This window comes from Lingula anatina, chromosome 1 (genome assembly GCF_051362555.1).
Source record: "Lingula anatina isolate TDL-2025a chromosome 1, LinAna3.0, whole genome shotgun sequence".
NCBI classification, from domain to species: Eukaryota; Metazoa; Brachiopoda; class Lingulata; order Lingulida; family Lingulidae; genus Lingula; species Lingula anatina.
The window spans coordinates 26,484,399-26,505,009 of NC_141767.1; the positions used below are offsets into that span (position 1 = coordinate 26,484,399).

Consider the following 20,611-nt stretch of genomic DNA (forward strand, 5'->3'; position numbering starts at 1 on the left):
TCTATTAAGATTTTCTAACACGATTAATGTAAAAGTTTATCTAATATGGAAAATATAACAAAAATTTATTTTCTTTTCAGTTATTTGATAGTGCAAAAACAAACACATGGCTTCTGTTTAGTAACAAACTGTGACTTGCCTGAGACTTTTAAACCTCTTTTCATTTCATTTTCATGCTGCCTTTCAATTTTTTTTCTTGTAGAACCGATAAAATTGTATTTATGTTTACAAATGCTCAATAATGTTCCATGTGGTAGATGGTATAAGTTCAAACTTTCACATTCTGTAACATTTAACTCAAGGAATCAGGTTTGTTGTGCAATGTAATTTTGATGGCGAACTTAAGAGTAAACTGTGCCCAAATGCCCAGAGTTACAGTTAACATTCCACCCCTAGAGAGTGACAAAGAGGCAGCAGCTGAACTGTATTTTCAAAATGATAAATAACAAAGAGTGCATGTGTGACTTTAACCCACCTAATCAATTTCCAATACCTAAGAGACATCTTTGTATTGACTTCTTAGTAGAAGAGACTTGTTAATTATTAGCATTATTGTTATCTTACATTTTTCATGATGAAAATAAACTATATTGTCTTAGTTTGGTTTCATTTGCATTATTTTCAAATAGAATAAACTTTATCGCTACTATTAATTTATTTCAAAACAATATATATCATCACAAGCACAAGATTGTAATCTTCCCAAGTATTACGATATAGATTTTTTTTCTTGATTAACTTTTTGAACATCATTTCTTAGCATGCTGTATTAGCACGGTCATGTGAATGGTGAGATTCGCAATGGTCGGCTTCGCCGTCGCAACTAATGCATTTCTCTGGCCACTCTACTAGTAAGATACGCGAGCCAAGTGTGTGCTGTATTGAAGAAGTTTGTTGTCGGTGAATAATGGACCGCTGTCAGGTCGGATTAAATACATTCAAGATATAAAAGATTCGTCGTGTCAAGCTGTGTGATAAATGTTTTTAAATACTTAAGGGTTTTTTTCGTTTTTAATCACTGCGGATAGTCGCCTTTTTATCTAGCATTCATAACATTTCCATAATGTGAAAAAGCAGTACGTACAGAGCGTGCAATGACTTCCAGAGAAAGAAAAATATTTGATACCCCAGTTCTAACACTGCGTCTCAATTGAATCTTTCTTTCGTCTTATTTAAATCTTCAGTTTATCTCACAGGACCATAGCACTTGGTTGACATTAACTGTGAAAAAAGAAATGTCCCTCTATTAAAGGTGTCTCTGCTCATCGACATCACAAAGTCATTGACAAATGCTTTGGATAATTGGTTAGAACTTTTTTGTACACTTTCGAGGACTAAGAACTCCTTAAGTTTTAGTGGGCTCACGCAATGTTAACTATGAACGGTAAGATAAATAAACTTTACTTTTCATTCATCAGTCATGAAAAGCAACATGTTTCACTTCAGGCTGTTAGCCTGAGAGGCTGAGACGTTTACACTTTTCAAGCTTCCATTCAAACACACTCGTATAAAAAACTTTAAGTCTATACTAATACTATTGAGCAGATTGAACAGTTAAATAGTATAAATGGTAATACCAAAATGATTATAGATTGTGTAGAATATCGAACATGTAAATCCCGCAATGCCGATGTGTCAACACCCTTTTAAGTAGCGCATACATTCGTTGTCATGATATCTACTGTGTGTAAAATAATCACTTTTTTCAAACTAATAAATTAAATCTGGCGGCATTAATATGTGGTTCTTACTGAAGTACGAAGTTCGCCAGGGTTACGAGCATTTTCTCATCACTAAATCTCGGCGTGTCAGACAGGAATGTATGCAGGGCTTCCTTATTTCATCTGCGAAAGATAGCCCTGGAGATGGCAGGTCACTCTGTTATGGTTTTGCCTGCTTGGTGTTTTTTTTTTTTTCCAATATAAGATTTATGAGCACTTATCCAGGGAGTCAGATGATCATCAAATTGTGACCAGCCCTTCTGACACACGCGCGCGCGCACCAACGCACGCACGCACACCAACCTCTTACGATTGATAGTAGTACGCCTTGTGTGTAAATACAGCCGGATCCATATTTGTACCCCCCACCCACCCAATATGAATAAATAAAAACAGAAGATTTAGTCCAACGAAAATAGAAGTCCTTTTGCACCAGTTAATTCTTCACGTAAACCATCCTTTGGTCATGTCATCAATATTTATAAGAATACTAACTATAAACTCTTGTTGCAACCGCTCGAATTTACACAAAGGAGCGGAAACGGTGCATATAGCATTTGCGGACTTTGTTAAGATTTATGTTTAGACTTCTAGAATACCCCGTTCGGATAGCCCACGACTAACTGTGGCTATGGATGCCTGTGTCTGACATTTTTTTTCCAATAGGAAACATAATTTAAATGTACCGTCTATATTTAGAAAAAATAACTTATTTTGAAAACACCCAACGTCATAATCCGATTTGTTTTCAGATAAGAGTAAAGTTTTTAAAGGGAAATGTACTCACGCTTCGGGTTACATACCTGCTTGCAGTGGTTTGATTCATAAAAGTTCTGTACCCCTGGGCCACCTCCCTTATGTACGTTGATGCCTTTGATCTGGTTATTTTCTCCCTTTCTTTAAAATTTTAAAGATCTTTTCATCAAAAGCTAGCTCTAATTATCTTGTATTATTTCAATTAGTTCAGTCCTTGAAGCGCTTTAAAAAGAATTTAAGAAAGGACATTTTTCTTCATTATTATTGACACAAAGCATTCCCATGCAAATCTTCCTGGTAAGGGATAGTGCTTTGAATATTGAAATGAACCCACACCTGCGCTGCTTTAAATGCATGAAAATCAAAAGAAGGTTCAAAGAGTCACTTTTCAATGAGCATCGCAAGCCCACCACGTTTATAAAGGATAAACCCAATCTTTGCCTCTGTTTTCCTTTTTATGGACGAGACTCGGAGGTCTTGTTTTGTTTGCATTTGATGATTGATATCAATACGATACACCAGTGAGACACAAGAGAGAAACTTGGAGCGTGCGGTAAAGATGTTATGCGAATATCTTTAACGTTTATTTGGTCTCCAATTTTCTCGCTGGAATAACCCCCACATACCAGTGGCTAATTACAGTTTAGAAGGAGGCGTGACGGACGTTTTCGTGTGTCAAATAGGTGTTAACTGGATAATTGTGTAACTGAAGTGGAACCGCTTCTTGTTACACGCAGTGCGCCGCATTCCGCTGTATGTGGTGGCCCTTTACCCAGCACCGAAACAAATCCTCTCCTCCAGACGAGGTCATCATAACAATACAGTACGCGTTTGTTACCTGTTGGTGACGAGGAAAGTCTGATGGTTAGCAGAAAGCACATGGCGTCCGCTCTCCAGTAATACCGGGGATATTAACACCGGAGTATCGGTTGCAGAGGCACCGTCAGATATGAGACGGTTACTGTTGGCATTGCATCTACTGTTCATTTCACTCGACACGCACTTTAAGGTGTGAAAGTTATCAGTCATTTGACGGAACCAGCGAGACAGGTTCAAGTTTGTGGAGTTTGAAGTGACGAGTTTAAGTAGAAATATTTAGCCTGATATCGTAGGATTTCAACAAACCATTTCCCATTGAGACTGACAGAAAGTCATTAAGATAACAGAAGTACAACCGTGCTGACAACACAAGAGACATTAACTGCAGTCCCGGCGTTTCAGGTAGCAAGTCATTGACCAGCCATTATGAACATCTTAAGGTGAGTACATGAATGTTGTCGTGTGTCTGAGTTACTGGAGGTCGAGGACTATGTTTAGATTGTCGCTTCAATTCAATATTTCGCGCCTGACAAGCATAATAATAATGCACTGCCGGTTAAACAGAAGAACGAGTTCTCGCTTTTGCCAATTTGTAGCGTGCAGTTTAATTTTATAAAATGGGAGTTACCAAGAATGAATCATCTCTCTGTAAAACTAATTATAACTTCACCTATCAAAATACAGCTTGATTATTTAGGACAGATGTATAGAGTACACAAGCATCAAGCACGGGTGATACAACGTTAGCTGGTGTGATGTAGACCTTGGGCAGTCAGTCGGTATCAAAATATAAATGAGACACCGGGGTGAGCATTTTTGAAAGTCCTGGTCGTGACTATGGTGCATGATGAGGACCGTATAGGGTGAATGATTGAAATAAGGCATAGATTGGCAGAACACATGGTACCAGTAATATGGCATATTTTGTGTCAACGACAACCTGTTTTAAAAAGTTAACAAGAAATTAGATAGCTATCTGTTGCGAACACTTAACGAATGAACAAGGGGCTTTACATAAAAGTGGCACTGGTAATAGGCCTGGTACTGCTTTGCAGTCTCGCCTTTTTTATCGGGAATTAGTGCAAGCAATAAAAACGTCGTCAAGATTGGCTAGCTGTGGAATGCTATAATAACGGCAAAGATACACATGCGACTTTAATATTAAATCCAGATCTAGTCTTTGATTAGTTTTTTGTTCGATATCATGATGTCGTTTTTCATGCCACCAGTGACAGTTTTAGAAGCTGATTTTGTGGCCATGGCGTGTTGTTTGATGGACGACTATTTCATTGCAACATTTTCAAATTTTTCTAGTTGAAAAATTACATAAAATGTATAGCGGCATTATTGTTTTGAAACAGTCATATCACATGTCATCGATTTTAAATAAGATTCGGATTTACGATAACCGAGTGGTTTGAAACGCCCGTTGTTAGTCGCATTTGAATTAATTGAATTTCACTTATTCCTAACTCATTTCACCTTTCTCGATAACTATTGCCTTAACACCCGTGTTATCAGGATTAACGTTATCGTGCGAACAAAAAAATTAAATCAATATCTTTCTATGGTGGGATCATGTAGATGGCGATTACGACCTCCACTTAAAAAAAGGGCTGGTCTACAGATGAGAGTTTGGAAACCAAATGTAAGTTTGCCTAAGTGATTATTCAAAATGGCAAGTGCCTCTTAAAATATCCCATGCTTTTTATTTGGTCCACGAGGAAAGCTTTGATGCTGCACTTGACTACGAGCAAAATGAAAAGACGAAGCGTGGGTTTAACAGTATGAAAACTTATGTTTGAAGGACGGAAGCATAATATGTCAATAATAGAACCAATTTGTTCTTAGTTCGATCAAATTGCCCAGCCAAGTTTGTATTCTTTTTAGTCATTGTATAATATCGAAGAAACTCTTTGAAAACGCTACTGAGGGCATGAAAGTACACTTAGTATAACCAATACTAACAACTTCGCTTATTCAGTCGCATAACGTTTGCCTAAACAAAGGGTGCCTATAACTTCGCATCATTTAATTAAGCCGGTATTTGATTACATTGAAAAGTGTATGTTGTGGCATGGTTCTTACATTTACAACACTTGCAAGAAAACCATCGTTTGCTTATCCGGTTTGCACCTTCAAGTGTTATTCCTAGTCGGCCGTGACTGCCCCGCGTTTCAAACATTGATCTGCAAGCAATCTCGACACACTAGTTATGTGAAAGTTAATACTCTTTACATTTACGCTTCGTTTCCTTCATGTCTACGGTCTAACACTTTAGGTATATATGAGAAAATACAATGTGACATAGAATTTTTAACTTGAACTTTAACCAACACTACGGCACCGATGTCCTGTAATAGGCCTATATATCTGGGACCCAAGGACCTATGTATTTAAACCTATGAAGGATCTGGAAAACATCGCCATTGCGGCAAATACAGTGTGGCAACTCTTTGTCGAACATGTTCTCATACTATTAAGTATATTTAACTCTCATTTATAGTCCCATATAACCATAGTCAATGTGGATAAACGAAAACGCCGTTGGTGTGATAAGGATCTGCCCCTTGTGCTCTACGGCTGTGCACTGTGCCAATGGGTTACCCTGTCTGGGTCTACAGACGTCAAATAATCGGGCCTGTAACAATCACCAATTTAGGCTCAACTACTACATTTAATTGGACTCTCGTTTGTCTTGTGTAATTTGATAATATTACAAAAATTCAGAGGTACTATGTGTGTGTTTGAAGGTGGTGTGACACTGAACCAAATCAAGAGAAACAGCACCCTGTGCCTGTGTTCAGTATATTTTCTTCGATAATATAATTCTCAACGATATAAACAAAGTGACCAGCATGAAGGGCGCCCATGCACTATGCTGTCATTTGTATTTTCAGCTTTTTAATGTGTCTCATTTCCTCCATCAAATCGATAGAACGTGCCCAGAATTAGTTTGAAGAAAGATTCACTGGATATCTGAACAAAGGGTTGATTTATCTTTTTAATTTTTTCAATTTTTCAAACAATGTGACAGCTTTAAAATGGAAAGCAGCAATTATAACTTCCCATGAACCGCAGAAACAGTTGACAAATATAAGCGTAACCACAACTCAGAGTATACTATCTGTCAATTTGTCTTGCGATCCTTAAAAATTATCTCTGTAAACGATTATTTGCACTTGACGTGTCTATCTAAGGTAATACCCTTTAAAGTGCTGTGTCCACATTAAAAGTTATTAGAGTAATCTCAAATTAAGAGCAGATTGTTATTTTCAATAAGAGTCGTATTTCGGACAATGTCCAAGGCGGGCAGTCGCAATAAAATCCCGACACTTTCTGATTAGATAGCCCTCTCAAGGAGATTGATGTTGTCTGGGTGCGTTGTTGCCAAAGGGTTGGGCTTCTCTTTCGATTAAATATTTAACCGCGTCCGAATGAAACTTTTAAGCCTCCTTCCTTTCCGACTAGATTCTCAATATCCCAATTTTACAAAGTAGGACACCATTTGCTACTGCAGTTATCACCCAACGCCATTGGCTTGATTAAACTCTGTTTACTCTTTTGTGGAAACAGAAATAAATCTATTTAGATGCAGGTAGATTGAAACCAATTTTAATGTCTTAATCTGAATGAAAAGGCAGGTTTAACGTTACCAGGTATGCGGTATGTTATTGGATTGACATCATTACGCAATAAAACAGATGACAAATCAAACAATTTATTATTCGATTTTATAAGACAAGTTTTATATATCTTGATCTTGATTAAATCGCCGACGATATCGCATTGCTCGCTGCCTATCTCTATATTGTCCTTTATTGTCTGCGGGTTAAGATCCCGTACCTCACGGCTGTCACCCAGATGCTAGTGGTCTCCTAGTTACAACAGAAGCTTAAATATGAAGTAGAATAAAAGTCATGAGAAATGTCATCGAAATCGCGTTTAGAAAGCCTCGGCTCAATCTTGAAAAAAGGGCATGTCGCGTTCAGGTAGCGTAAACTTCCCACCCTATACTGTTTAACCCTAAAATTGTGTAAAAACACTTCTTTTTATTTCTTTACTTTTTTCATTAAACCTTTGACATCGGGTTTTTACTAAAGGTTGAAAAGTTACTTGCCAATGTGTTTGCACAGTAGAGTGAAAAGGGGGGAGCTTTACATTCTTTCACAGAATAATGGAAACAGGCTTTTTTTAGGCAAATATTGACAATTTGTTTTAGCTAGAATTCAAATTTGTTTTTTGTTGATAGAAAGAATCGAATAGTCCAATAGTTCGTCTGCTAGGTTCCCTATAATTTTTTCGTTTCATGTTTAACTCTTCTTTATATCGTTTTGTATTTCAGCGTCACTGCGATCTTATCACTAACGACCCTTCTCGTCCAAGGAGTCGAAGCTTCTCAAAAACTCAGGCACAAGGTAAGCTTAGTATCTACATGGTTGTAATGCGTGTCCAGGCCTCTAAAATTTCCTTTTTTTAAACAGAGCAGTATACAAAAGAAAATGGATATGTTTCACATTTGTCATGAGAAGTCACGTGTACAAAAGGAAATCGTCAAATAGGGTCAAGTGGCTGCAAATATTGAATAAATATTGACGTGTAAAGTGGTCTGAACGATCGATTCATTACACCTGTGAAACACCTTCTACTCCTCTCTCAGACAAAACACTAGAAAATGATCCCGAAGTAATTTCGGTAATTTGTGTTGTGCATGGGTGGCCACTTGATATCCAATGACTGAAAGAAAAGTTGAGGTCGAAAATACAATTCAGTCACCGACGACAAAAAGCGTTGCGTTTATTTGCTTCGCAAAATGTAAAAAAAAGACTTTGCAGGTAATGGTGGATACGGAAGTACATATCCCGTCAAGTCAAGTGTTAATTTCAATTACATCCCATAACCAGACAACATCAATACGAAATGGTGAAGAAAGCCATGAAATATATAAATTAAGAGTCCAAAGATTAACTTTGCATTTGGGGCGTGTAATTTTAGTTGTCATATTATAGGTGCTTAAAATGTAGATGACGTAAATAAGTGGACCCTTCGCGTGGAAACATCCACTTGCTTAAGTCACAGCCGCTAGCTTGAGAGGTCCAGGTGGGGGAAACCGTGGGAGACAGGAGTATCTAGGCAATAATAGCTTAAATGTGGCAGTAATAGGAGACCCACTGGACTTTGGTTCCTCTTTGCGACTTTTTTTCTCTACTGTCACGTGCTTATATCGCGCCTGATGGACATTCTTGAGCATATCTGCCAACAGCGAAAAAGATCGTTCAGTTGTCCCAGTTGGCATGGTGCCTTTATCGTGAAAACTGTAATAATTACTACAGTGTTAATTTATAAGATTTTCTACAACAAGAAGATATATTTTTGTTCTGTTGATGAACTCAGCATTTTTTTTTTTTTTTACAGAAATTGTACCCGCGTTACAATCTTGTACTTGAATATACGGGTTGGACAACCGATACATGTCTTTTCTGCCCTCTTAGAAGGACCACTGAAATAGATCTAGCGCCGCTTATAATAAAGACTCTCCAACGCATGGTCAAGTCGTTTATCACAACACTTGAAGTGACGGGTCTTTGATCTGCAGATTTTGTATCGGATCGTTGGTTATCTGAAGGCATTTTTTCATTTTACCGCGCGGTCCAAAAAAGGTCAAAGTGTGAATAGTTACGGGACGAAACGCAACACCACACATCAGACAGGCCTTCATTATCTCCTCCTAACCACTTTGATTTATAGCAATGTAAAAAGATAAGTGTTTATTGGGAAAAATATATGCCCACCGAAGATCTAAGAACGCTCATATAAGGACAAGATTATTTTTGCCCTGTAGTGCCCTACCATAAAATGGTCATACAGGAGAAGGAAGAGAGAAAACTATATATGTAACATGTTAAGGTCCGTATTTATTGTAATCAATGTCACATTCCAATTTCTTTTAAATTATTTTACCTGGATTCCCCCCGTCTGTCTTCCGAAGAGATACATAGACTTCACGGACTCCCCTAGATCTGTTCATGAAAATAATTGAAACCTATTATATAGAAGATGGCGTGGTCCAGATTTTACTAAGCGGGGTTATTTGTATACCCTTCACAACGATAGATGTGTTGACCACGCTTGAAAAATTAAAATATTTCTCTTACAATAATCCGCCTTGCTAGTTACATGGATGCTGTATTATATGACAAGTTGTTAAATTCTAATGCCTGTAATTTTATATATATTTTTTATGTCTCATATCAGTCCTTTAAAATTTCAAGTTTATTATAGCATACATTGTTAACTGCAGCTTTTTTAGAGGAAAGAGAATAAGATTTCATTTTATAGTAGTCTTGGTTTCCACCAGTTTCTTTATCTCATATGATCAACGTTATAGTGGCCTCTGCCTGATTGCTTACTTCAAATGTACATTGTCATGCTACCGTTCTGTTATTTCTATCCAGTCATAAACACCCTCAGGACATATAAAATACAATTTCAATTTTCCTTAACAAAACACTTCCTTTCCCACTTATAGATAGGAGCCCGATCCACAGGAGCTCAACATAAAGAGCATCAAACGCATATTTTAACAGAAGACATAGACCCCATTTCCAGAGATTAGATCGATCTACTTTAGATCGACCTAACTCCCTGGGGGTTCACGCTAAATAGCTGTCAGCCGAGCGGACACGAAAGTTAATTACCCCCTTACAGCTTGTAGTAGGCGGGACGGACATTTAAACCGGATTATCTGACAGTAATCTAGTGAGACTCCCCGCGGGGATAGATCGATCTAAAAGCTCTGGGAATACAGCCATATATAAGATCTTTTCCAGTCTCGTAACCTCTATGGGTGTTCATGTATATATGGGCTTACATGCGTGTTACACACACACACACACACACACACACACACACACACACACAGAGAGAGAGAGAGAGAGAGAGAGAGAGAGAGAGAGACGTCTTTTTCTCATTTTTTTTTTTTTTGTTAAAGCAACGAAACATATATCGCCATATTAACGGAACTTAACAACAGCAGCACTCGATAAGATAGGTTAGGTTCGGGATTGACAACAGCGAACACAGGTGTGAACGGCTTTTAAAATATTTACTCGTATGTGACACTTGACTGTTATCCTATGCAAATTTGCGAAAAAGTGTTGCAGAGATTTTAGGTCGCTGACGCGTGAGTTGCTTTATTTGACACACTACTCCACAATGGCGACTGGACACTTTTCAAAGTTGAAATTTCATAACAGACAAAGGCATTCCTGCACGGTTCATCTTTACAGTGTAATACCAAAATAAATGTTTGTAGTGCATCGCTGAGTTTCTTAAGTAAACGTTTTGGCATTCACAAAAACAGTATAAGTCACAAGAACCCTCGATAAGCAATACAAAGCTAATCCACAAAGCGTTCATTGTGAGACGAAATTTGCCAACCCTCTTCTCGTGCCCATGACAGCGGCATGAGTGCGAAAAAACGCATGGCAAGCTCCATTTATGTCAAAAATTATTTATATAGAGTAAAAGTTGGAACGTTTTATTGTGGCCGTTTCAGACGTTATAGGAAACCATATTTCTCCAGCATGTAATACTTCATTTCACACATCTAAAGTGGACTAACGCCCTAGGGGTCACTCACAAGTTATTTTATGCATGCAAGGTCGAACCTGCAATTAAAAACATTTGGCGTCCAAGGAACACAACACAGTCAGGCTGAGGCTCTTTTATTTCGCAACATTAAAGAGAAACTAATGCCTTGTTATGTTGATCGACCTTTCCAGATTTATTCGGAAGTTCGCCCTCTCTAAAATATAATGAAGACTATTAACTTTAAGTAGGTGATAGCTTCGTCTCCGGTGCACATTTTAAATGGATGAATCCATGATGACAGTTTTAGAGTAACAGCAAGTAAATCAACCTCATTTCCAATGTAAAACCATTAGATAAAGAGCAATTAAGACCGTTTTCATGAATAAACGTGAGTTATTTATTTCACAGAATTTTGCAAGAGTGATTGTGTATCGTAGCACAGGCAGTCTTAACAAAAGCGTTATGAACCAGGAAAAGATTGTCAAAAGGAGGCCTAGTTACGGATATAGGCTAAGTGGGTTCTATAACGTAACCAACAGGGTTGTTTGACATTTACGAATTCAAGTTTACCAAATAACTAGGCAGGGTTTTCCTCAATGAAAGTACACCAGTTCAACAGACAGTGCCAGATGTAATATGCATATACAATAAAAGTTTATTTGGTTTTATTAAGTTTTGGGTTTTGAAAGCGTGTGTATTTTCATTTCTGCCAGCTCCTCTCCGAGAACATTACCTATTAAAACCTGATTTACGAGTAAATGATGGACCTCTTTCTTAACTAAGACTGCTGAACTTTACCTTATTCAATTACCTCGGAAGTGCCATTTCAATGCTATAAAGTTCCCAAAGGTTTTCCCCTCCCTCCCATAACCCGCCATGATGGATCACTGCTTTCGATTTTGACCATCAGCTACCGATCACACCTTAAGCTTTTAATGGCAACGTTATTGAAACGAACTCCGAATTTTCGACAACATAATAAACACATTGTGTTGTACTTCGAATCATATTTCAAATTTCTATTGCTACTCATGATGTTTAGCTCTCTAGACATGAAAACAATTGTCTGGGAACCAAGAGTGGCAGTCGAATTTGGGAACTTACTGAGCATACTGGTACTTTACAGTAAACTTATGTTATTCTATTTTACTTTGAACAAAGCAAGAACATGAATCAAGTATAAATTATACTCCCCAGGCGTCGATTTATAAAACTGTTTTATGCGGATGCTTCGACCATTTTCTCTGCGTAATCAGTCAAATGTACAGCTAAATTATGCTCAATTTTTTGCCCCCGAGTTATTAAAGTTAAGAATCCCAATTATAGCGGCTTAACGGTTGACATGTCAGCAACCTCTGAAACCGAGAACCGCTAGTTAGAATATTGCCTTGTGATATTTGTATTGATCAAATGCAGACTTTGGCTTTATTTAGTTTTAATTCACATATATAATTGATTTTTTACAATTATATAACATACACAAATGTACAGTATACATAGTTTATAAACAGGCTTGCAGACTGTTACGACTGGGACAAGCAGTTGCAGTAAAATATATCTTAAAGCTGCTATGACCTTTAAATTTACACGTTTTGTATCTGGAGTGCTTTAAATTTGACAAAACAGTGCTCTTGATGGAAACGGGAATACCTAAAAATAACGTGTGTTTACTAGCACCATTAAATCAAGGTAGACAAGTGCCATTTAACGTCTTCACCGTTCACCTCAATCTTTCAGCTCCTGCGCGTTCTCGATAATTAGAAGATCAAAGAAAGTCACGTTTTTTACGATGCCTGAAATATTTCTAGTTGACCATGGAACAAAAACTCTCTTTACGTGAAACAAAGGAGCCACATCATTTAGTGTTTTTCCGGAAAATTGGGGTGGGGGTAGGCCTATATGTTGGAGTGTCAGTAGGTGGGTTATACAGCGCAGAACCAATACACGGATTCCTCTGCTTGCAATATTAGGCCTACTGATTTGTGAGTGACGTTCAAAGAAGGACCAATGTCTGCAAGAGGTGGTAATCGCAAAAAGAAATATGCACAACCCTATAGGGGCCTATATACGCATTTTATCCTAAATCACTCACCTCCGCAAAAACCGCCCAAAACAATCTCAAGTTTTAAAAATATTGATATATAAAGTAAAATTTTGGCGTGCAGTACACCTTTTGATACTCTTTTAAAATATGAGATATGGGTCTGCTCGAATCGGGTCTGTCAATGCACTGGCAGCAAGCGAACAAACTAATGGACATCATTTGGGCCCGCCCAGTTGGCACAGTGAGCTTTTTGGTTTAAACACACCTTTTGAATGGCCGGTAAGACGTAGATAAACTTATTGGTTGGAATTGTGAAGCACAGTCGATCCCTCGTCTTGGGGATCTTCACCTAACGTTAACTTATATAGACCTACTAAGACCCAATCTCCATACCTAAATCGATCTAACAGAACCGACCATCTCCGAGGGGTTTCTCGTTAAATTACATTGAGCTTTAAAAGCGGCTCTATGTCTGGCACGCCTACTGAAGCTGTTATAAGGTACTTAAAACTGTCGTTTAGCAGCTTCAGGAGGCGTGCCAGACGTCTCAGCCGCTTAATCTGAATGCAATTTGGCGAGAATCCCCTCGGAGATGGGTCGATCCTTCTAGATCGAACTAGGTTGTAAATTATCCCCCAACAACTACAGTACTGAAAGTAAATGTGTCGGAAGAGTCATTTACGACTCACTTGAAATGTATTAGCTCGAGTATGACGTAATAGCAAGGGGAATCCCCAGCGCAACAAAGAAACATGAATGTCCCATCTTTGATTTTCGGCTGCAAGTTGGTAGGATCAGTTGCTCTTAAAGTGAACACAGATCTATCTTTCATTATGACATTATTTAAAGCTGAAATCAATCCCCAAATCAAATTAACGCTTATGAAACTTTCCCGTCTTGGGGAACGTCGTGGGGAATAAACAGTTCGTTTTTTGAAGGGGGAGGTAGGAGGTTTAAGGGTTTAAATTACAGTGTGGTTTACTGTAAATAACTTAACAAGTAAAATTTTCTCTTTTTCAGGTTAATAATCATAACATCCATGGCATGAGAAAGAAGCGAGCCGCTGACAACATGATGCAGTGGTCTTCATGGACGGAATGGTCTTCCTGTAGCAGATCGTGTGGAACAGGGGTGGCCAGCAGAGTGCGAGAATGTAAAGATCATGTCAGTAGAAGACACAGGTAGATATATCCTTATATCTATTTAATTTTTTTCAGGAGGGACCCTTTGCTCAGAAGCACATTTTTAGTAATCTGAAAAAAATCCAGACCCTAATATCAACCACACTAATATGTTTTTTCCTCTAGCTTTCCTAAAAAAACAAGGAACTAAAGATGTTGCTTCCCCTTCGTTGTCTTTGTGCATGTTCCTTCTGCAGAGGTTACCAGATTATAATACAGTTATCAGCCCTGGCTATATTCATATATTGAAGATTCTAGAACCATTTTTTTTGGGAATAGCTGCTGTCTAGATATTATTACAAAAACCGTATCCCTCAGTAACTGTAACTTTTTGCCTTAATATTGGCCTTTTAGACCCTATTTCCATACTTAGATTGATTGATCTAGCAGAATAGGTCCATCTCCGAGGGGATTCTCGCTAAATTGCACTCTGCTTAAGTGGCTCAGATGTTTGGCATGACTACTGAAGCTGCTAAACATTATTTAATTACCCCCTTAGAGCTTCAGTAGGCGTGCCAGAATCCCATTGGAGATGGACCGATCCCACTAGATCGATCTAGATATGGGAATGGGGCTTAAGATTTATGACAATTTGATTAAGGCTCCGTTCACATGGAAAATCTATTTTCTAAAAATCTATTTTCTATTCGCGGTATATTGTGATCACGGTCTGTGCCCTCCCCCGCGGCGTAATTACTGGCAGCGTGAGCCAGTTACTTCCAAAGCTGTAATTAATTCTCGGCTGTATTCGGAGTGATCACAAGATACCGCAAATAGAAAATAGATTTTTAGAAAATAGATTTTTCATGTGAACGGAGTCTTATGCAATACCTGATTTAGTGAAAAAAATTTGGGGGGGGGGGCAATATACTTGATTTGTGCCCTTGAGTTCAGCCTTTAAGATGGTTAAACTTGGTTTTTGTGATAATCACTTGTTTTATGGTGTCAATTACTGAGTTTGTTTGCCCCCTTCCACAGCACAACCAAATGCAGCCCCACTCCTGAAGATACTAGAACTTTGAAGTCCCTTTTCTTGACCTTGGTTATAGGTTCCCTTTGAAATAAATAAATGAACAAATAAATAGATAAATATACAGATGGTTATATGAATGTAAAAGTATATGACTTTACAAATGCTTGAATAGATATAGATAAAACAGAAAATAAACTTTTAATATTTTCAGTAATTTCACAGATATTCCTTAAATGTTTCCATATGTTGGCTTTAGAACTATTGACTGCATTTATGCCTTATGATTACAGTGATTTAATCATTTCTTTCATCATTCATGTTATTCTCTTTCAGTTACATCAGATACTACCAAAGACACAAAATGAAATCTTCCTGTGTTGGAAAATACAAAGATTTCAAAACATGCAATACAGATGTAAATATGATTTTTTACATTACAATGGTGACAGCATTAATTTGTGTGAAAAACTATGAAGTCTGACTTTTTCAGTCATAACAGTGTGACAAACTAAAAGGTCTAACTGCAACATTGATAAAGTACAAAATAGTTATCAAATGCAAATTCTTTATTTAGTTATGCGGTATGAAAGAAACTCCTGACATGTTTTTCAGGAATGTCCTAAAAACAGCAAGTCTTTCAGAGCTGAACAATGTGAAAAGTTCAACATTAAAGTTTTCCATGGTCGCAGGAGATATCGATGGGAACCATATTATCAAGGTAGTATATGTGTCTGACTTGTCTTCCTTTTTTCAGAACTCTGAATAAGAAATAGAGAATATTTTTGCTTTTTAACTGTTGAACTGGTTTCAAAATTATATGTGAGCTTATACTTGGTCAGGTTAGATATGGACAAATAACCATATGAACAGAAATTAATGTATTACCATCTCCTGTGGACACAGTGTTCACATGCTTGATGTCTTGTTGCCAAGGAAGCTAAGAGCTCAGTTTTCATGTCATATTATTATTTTCCTGGAGGCTTTCAACATAGTTGTAAGTATGTTTTATGACCTAGATTATTAGGTTAAGTACACCAGTTCACAGGAAATAGGTTGTTGAATAGTTCGTACATGGGTGGAGTAGATCACTAACATATGATCCCTCCATGTCATACCAAGCATTTCATCTTTTAGTAGAAGTGCACTATCAAATTATAGAATTACAATAGGTACCTCCCTTCTTTTTAAAATTTACTACCACCCCCTCCTTATTAAACCAGTATGGACCTGTAAAGTAAGCTGGTCTTTAAGTATTAAGTTTTTTACATTCGTCATTACACTCTTTACCATGTGTGTATTGTGAGTGAGGACGGGGGGGGGGGGGGGGGGGGGGGGGGGGGGGGGGGGGGTTAGCACCATATTTGTGTGTTCTGATACAGCTCTCAAGATAGACTAAGGCTTTAAATGAAGTGATGGTGGGTAGGTGTAGGGTTTAAGGGGAAATGTAGAATCATCATCAGCAACATTAATGTATCCTGCTTCATAGCATTGGCAGTCGATCCTCTCCACGTGTACCTGTATCTGTCATTGGTAGCTCTTATAGTGGAGAAATATATTTGTCTTGTTAAACAATCAGCAGACAAATATTGGCTGGTAAATCTCAGTTAGTTTTTCTATAGCTATGGACAAATGAAACTTTATTTGTTTATATTTATCTTACTTTTCAGGTTTGCATTTTTTAAAGTTTTAAGGAAATCTTGATAAGATGTTGGGGTAGGGGGAGGCAGGAGGGAAGCATGTCACTTGGATCCATGCTTGAGATCTTGTACTCACACTTTTGGAATTTGTTAAGAGTAGCGTAAGCAAGTTCAGCCAGAATATTTGGGACATGGGTCTTAGTATGCCTAGGCAGAGGATGGTTTGATACAGAAGACAATGATTAAGAACATGTGTTGTGAGAATATATTTAGGTTTTAGTTGAATTTACTTCTGTAAGCCACTCAGGTCAAATGTGATCACTGAAGTGGACATATCTGACATCTGACTTTTTCCACCAGAGCAAACCAAAAGGCAAGAGAATGAATGTCCTGTTCTTTGTAAAACAAATCTATGTGACAGCTCATTTGTTGGAAAAACACAACATGAAAAAGTTAAACTTGGGTCACATGGAAAGTCTGTGTGGCACAACAGTCTAAATGAACCACAAAGTGAATAAAAAGGTTTTGAGAGCTTAAAATACAATTACTCTTGATTTGGGAAGAAACTTTAACTGGCCAACTACTCTCTATAATGTTTTAACCTCTTTGAACATATTTGGTCAGGAGAAAAGATACATTATAGTATTTAAAATGCTTATGGGAAAAATAGCTTTTTTGTAAAAAAAACTCTTTTATGATTGCATAAAGTTTGTAAATATTGTTGCTCTTTTCTTATAGTTCAGTGAAAAAAGTGATTGTTTCTGCAATAAATTTTGAAGGCTATGGACTGTTATTGATTCATGTGACATTTTAATATTTCTTAAGTCATTAACAAATTTTGATTTCTTTTTTAGAAAAAGATGAATGTTCCTTGACATGCAAGGCAATGGGGTACAATTTTTATGCCAAATTAGCCAGAACAGTGGTGGATGGGACTCCTTGTCGCCAGGACTCCAATGACATCTGCATTAGTGGCAAGTGCATGGTAGGTTGACATTTAATGCATGGCCGGATATTGAGTTAAAATGCTCATGAAAAAGCCCCATCACTATTGAAATTGGCTGTCCCTTCCCTCCTGTATGCAGTGTCTTCATTATTTACACATTTATTTTCTGAATGTTTTATGCATGCCTGCTGCCTTTCATCCATTTGACTCAAATGCTTTTATTACTTGTCCCATCTATAAATATAGGTCTTGAGGTTCCTTTTGGATAATGTGAAATAACGGCATCAATGTGAAATCTTAACCAATCCAGCCACACAGATTTGTTCCTATTCTATGAGTACTTTCGTAATAAACAATGTTGGAACCAAAGAACAACACATAAATGTAAATTGTGTTGTCAGGTTTACACTAGAAATGAGGAGGAACATTTAGTGACATTAATCTGTCATGCTTCAATACCGTCTTAGTTGACCATAACCTGAAAACCAGCTGACTATCAGCACTTCACTCAAACAAGTGTGTGGTTATCTAAAAGTCAAAGGAGTCCCATTACCAAATGGATTGTTTACTTTGTTGCTTGTTATGAAATATGACCTTATAAGTTATAACACATTTTCATTTTAGCAGAAGCAGTTTGGTTTCTCAGTTCTTTCTAATTTAAGTTCTATACTACGTTTATAAGAGGTTATTTTGGGCCACCCTCATTGTTTTGCACCCTGAGCTTCAGAGATAACTTGAAATTGCAAGGGTATGGTAGTGTAAAGGTAAGTTTCAAGTTATCTCTGAAGCTCGGGGTGTTGTTTTGGGACTCTTTCATCAAGGAATCTGTACACAAAATGCAAGCAATATGTCTCAATTTGTTGACAACATTAGTAGCCTCTATTCCATCCCATCTTGGCATCATCCCATGCTTCTCCACCTTGTTAAATTGAGTATTTATAAGCATACTAAACATGTTTTCCTTTTGTTCTGTTAAAAACCAAAATATTTCAGAGAGAGAGAGAGAGAGAGAGAGAAAGAGAGAGAGAGAGAGAGAGAGAGAGAGAGAGAGAGATAAAAGAGAGAGATGTAGGGGTAAGATTAAAGCAAGTTAATAAGATAAAGGCATTTCTTTAGATGTGTTATATTCAAATGAAGCTCATTATTCATACAAAGAATTCCAATTTTGTATGAAGATAGATGGACAGCTCTGAGCTGAATGATTTAACTGTTGAATGACACAATTGATAGTAGGGTCATTCACCACCAGGAAATACTTCATATCTAATAATATGGGGATAATATTAAATTACTTGATAACTTATCACAGATATATATATATGTGTGTGTGTGTGTGTGTGTGTGTGATGTATATATATATATATCTGTGATATATATATCTGTGAATATCTTAAATATATATATATAACTTATCACAGATATATATCTGTGATAAGTTATATATATATATATATATTTAAGATATTTTATGATATAATCATGAAACAATATGTCGTAACATCTGAAAAGTAACATACCCATGATATGATGCAGATAATTCTTTCGATATTTCATTTTTTATAAAAATGATGTATAAGGTGAAAGCAGGTATGTGACCTCTGAACATACAAGGCTAGTTGAAATGCTTGGCAACAACTGCTAGCTAGTTTGAATGTTGTCCTCAGTCTTTAATGTAATATGGTTGTTCTTACCATCCACCTTTGTCACAATGGCCACATTCCTTATGATATAAAACTGGACAACTGACAATTTACAGGAAGGCCTTGGGACATCCATTAAATTTGTAAAGTGCATGTCCAAGAAGAAAAAAAAACTGTAAATGCAAGAGCCATGTTAAATTAAAGAATTCACATACTTTACTTTGGCAGACCACTTAAGTATTCCATTGATTGCATTTGCTGCACCTGTTTTAAGGCAAAAAAAATTTAGACTTATTTGATTTAATGAAGTTAAATACTTCAAAATAGAGTAAAAAGGTACCTATAATACAAACTTTCTCATTGCCTTGTACCCTGTCATACATCAGGGTAACCAATTCAACTGACACTCTGTTAAATATAAACTCTCACATTTTATGTACCTGATACTTCAAATTGTTTATTTATATTAGTTTGGTGTTAAAACCCCTTCCAATTAAAGGATTAACAGGTTCCAGTTTGTTTGTCTCCCAGTCTTCACATACTTCACATGTTTGTCATGAAATTGTGTTGGAAAGAGGAGATTGGGTTGTTGAGAGGTGGGGAGGGGGGCATAGCACACCACTGGCTGTTTATAACAGTTTGCTGTGCAGTTTGCATTGTGACAGGGTACCTTTGTAGAAATGAAATACATTTTGAAGAAGATGGTATTAAATTCATCAGTGGGTGTTATTCATTCAAAGGTTTCTAACAAAGATATCATTGTAGAAAAAATGTGATGATTTTCACATATATCCATATTTAATGTATAAATGTGATAAGTGATATCTTAAACCTATAATGACATTAATGTTTTTGGTTTCCAAAAAAGTGTTCAGTTTGCAATGTGATAACAGTAATTTTCTAAGTATAATGAGAGGTGTATGACCCTGTGCAGTGTGACCCCAAACGTCCAGCGAAAAAAAAAAGTAATTTATTGTCAGGTTGTGTATGGATCAGTGTTCATATGTAATGATATGTTGTGAAAGGTTCCATTATAAAGGTCCATTAAGATATAAATATAACAAACAGTATATGACTTTCAGTTGAAATTAATTGTACTTGCAGTTTTTGTTTTTTTCAATCAACTTAATTCTTCTTAGAATAACCTGTGACATCTATTTTTAGTGATGCTTTTAGCATACCTGTCCAATTGAAGAATTGTGTGTACACCAGAAATGAAAGTGCAAAATAAATGCTATAGTTAATTTGAACCCAAGATGTATTTTTATACAATATTATGGGGTAAACTAGTTTGAATGGTG

At 36.9% G+C, this 20,611-nt stretch overlaps 1 protein-coding gene across 3 annotated transcripts in view; it reads left to right on the forward strand.

Annotated features, from left to right (window-relative positions):
- The first annotated feature begins 2,939 nt into the window (after positions 1–2,939).
- Positions 2,940–20,611, forward strand: part of LOC106181983 (thrombospondin type-1 domain-containing protein 4) — a 65,128-nt gene continuing 47,456 nt past the window's right edge. The window contains exons 1-6 of one of the 3 annotated variants that reach the window (XM_013566581.2): positions 2,940–3,736; positions 7,642–7,714; positions 13,954–14,114; positions 15,421–15,502; positions 15,700–15,805; positions 17,579–17,709. In XM_013566581.2, coding sequence (XP_013422035.2) covers positions 3,723–3,736; positions 7,642–7,714; positions 13,954–14,114; positions 15,421–15,502; positions 15,700–15,805; positions 17,579–17,709 — 567 coding nt within the window. In that variant the 5' untranslated portion in view covers positions 2,940–3,722. The remainder of the gene's footprint in view (positions 3,737–7,641; positions 7,715–13,953; positions 14,115–15,420; positions 15,503–15,699; positions 15,806–17,578; positions 17,710–20,611) is intronic. The other 2 variants (XM_013566582.2, XM_013566583.2) reach the window with 2 other exon arrangements.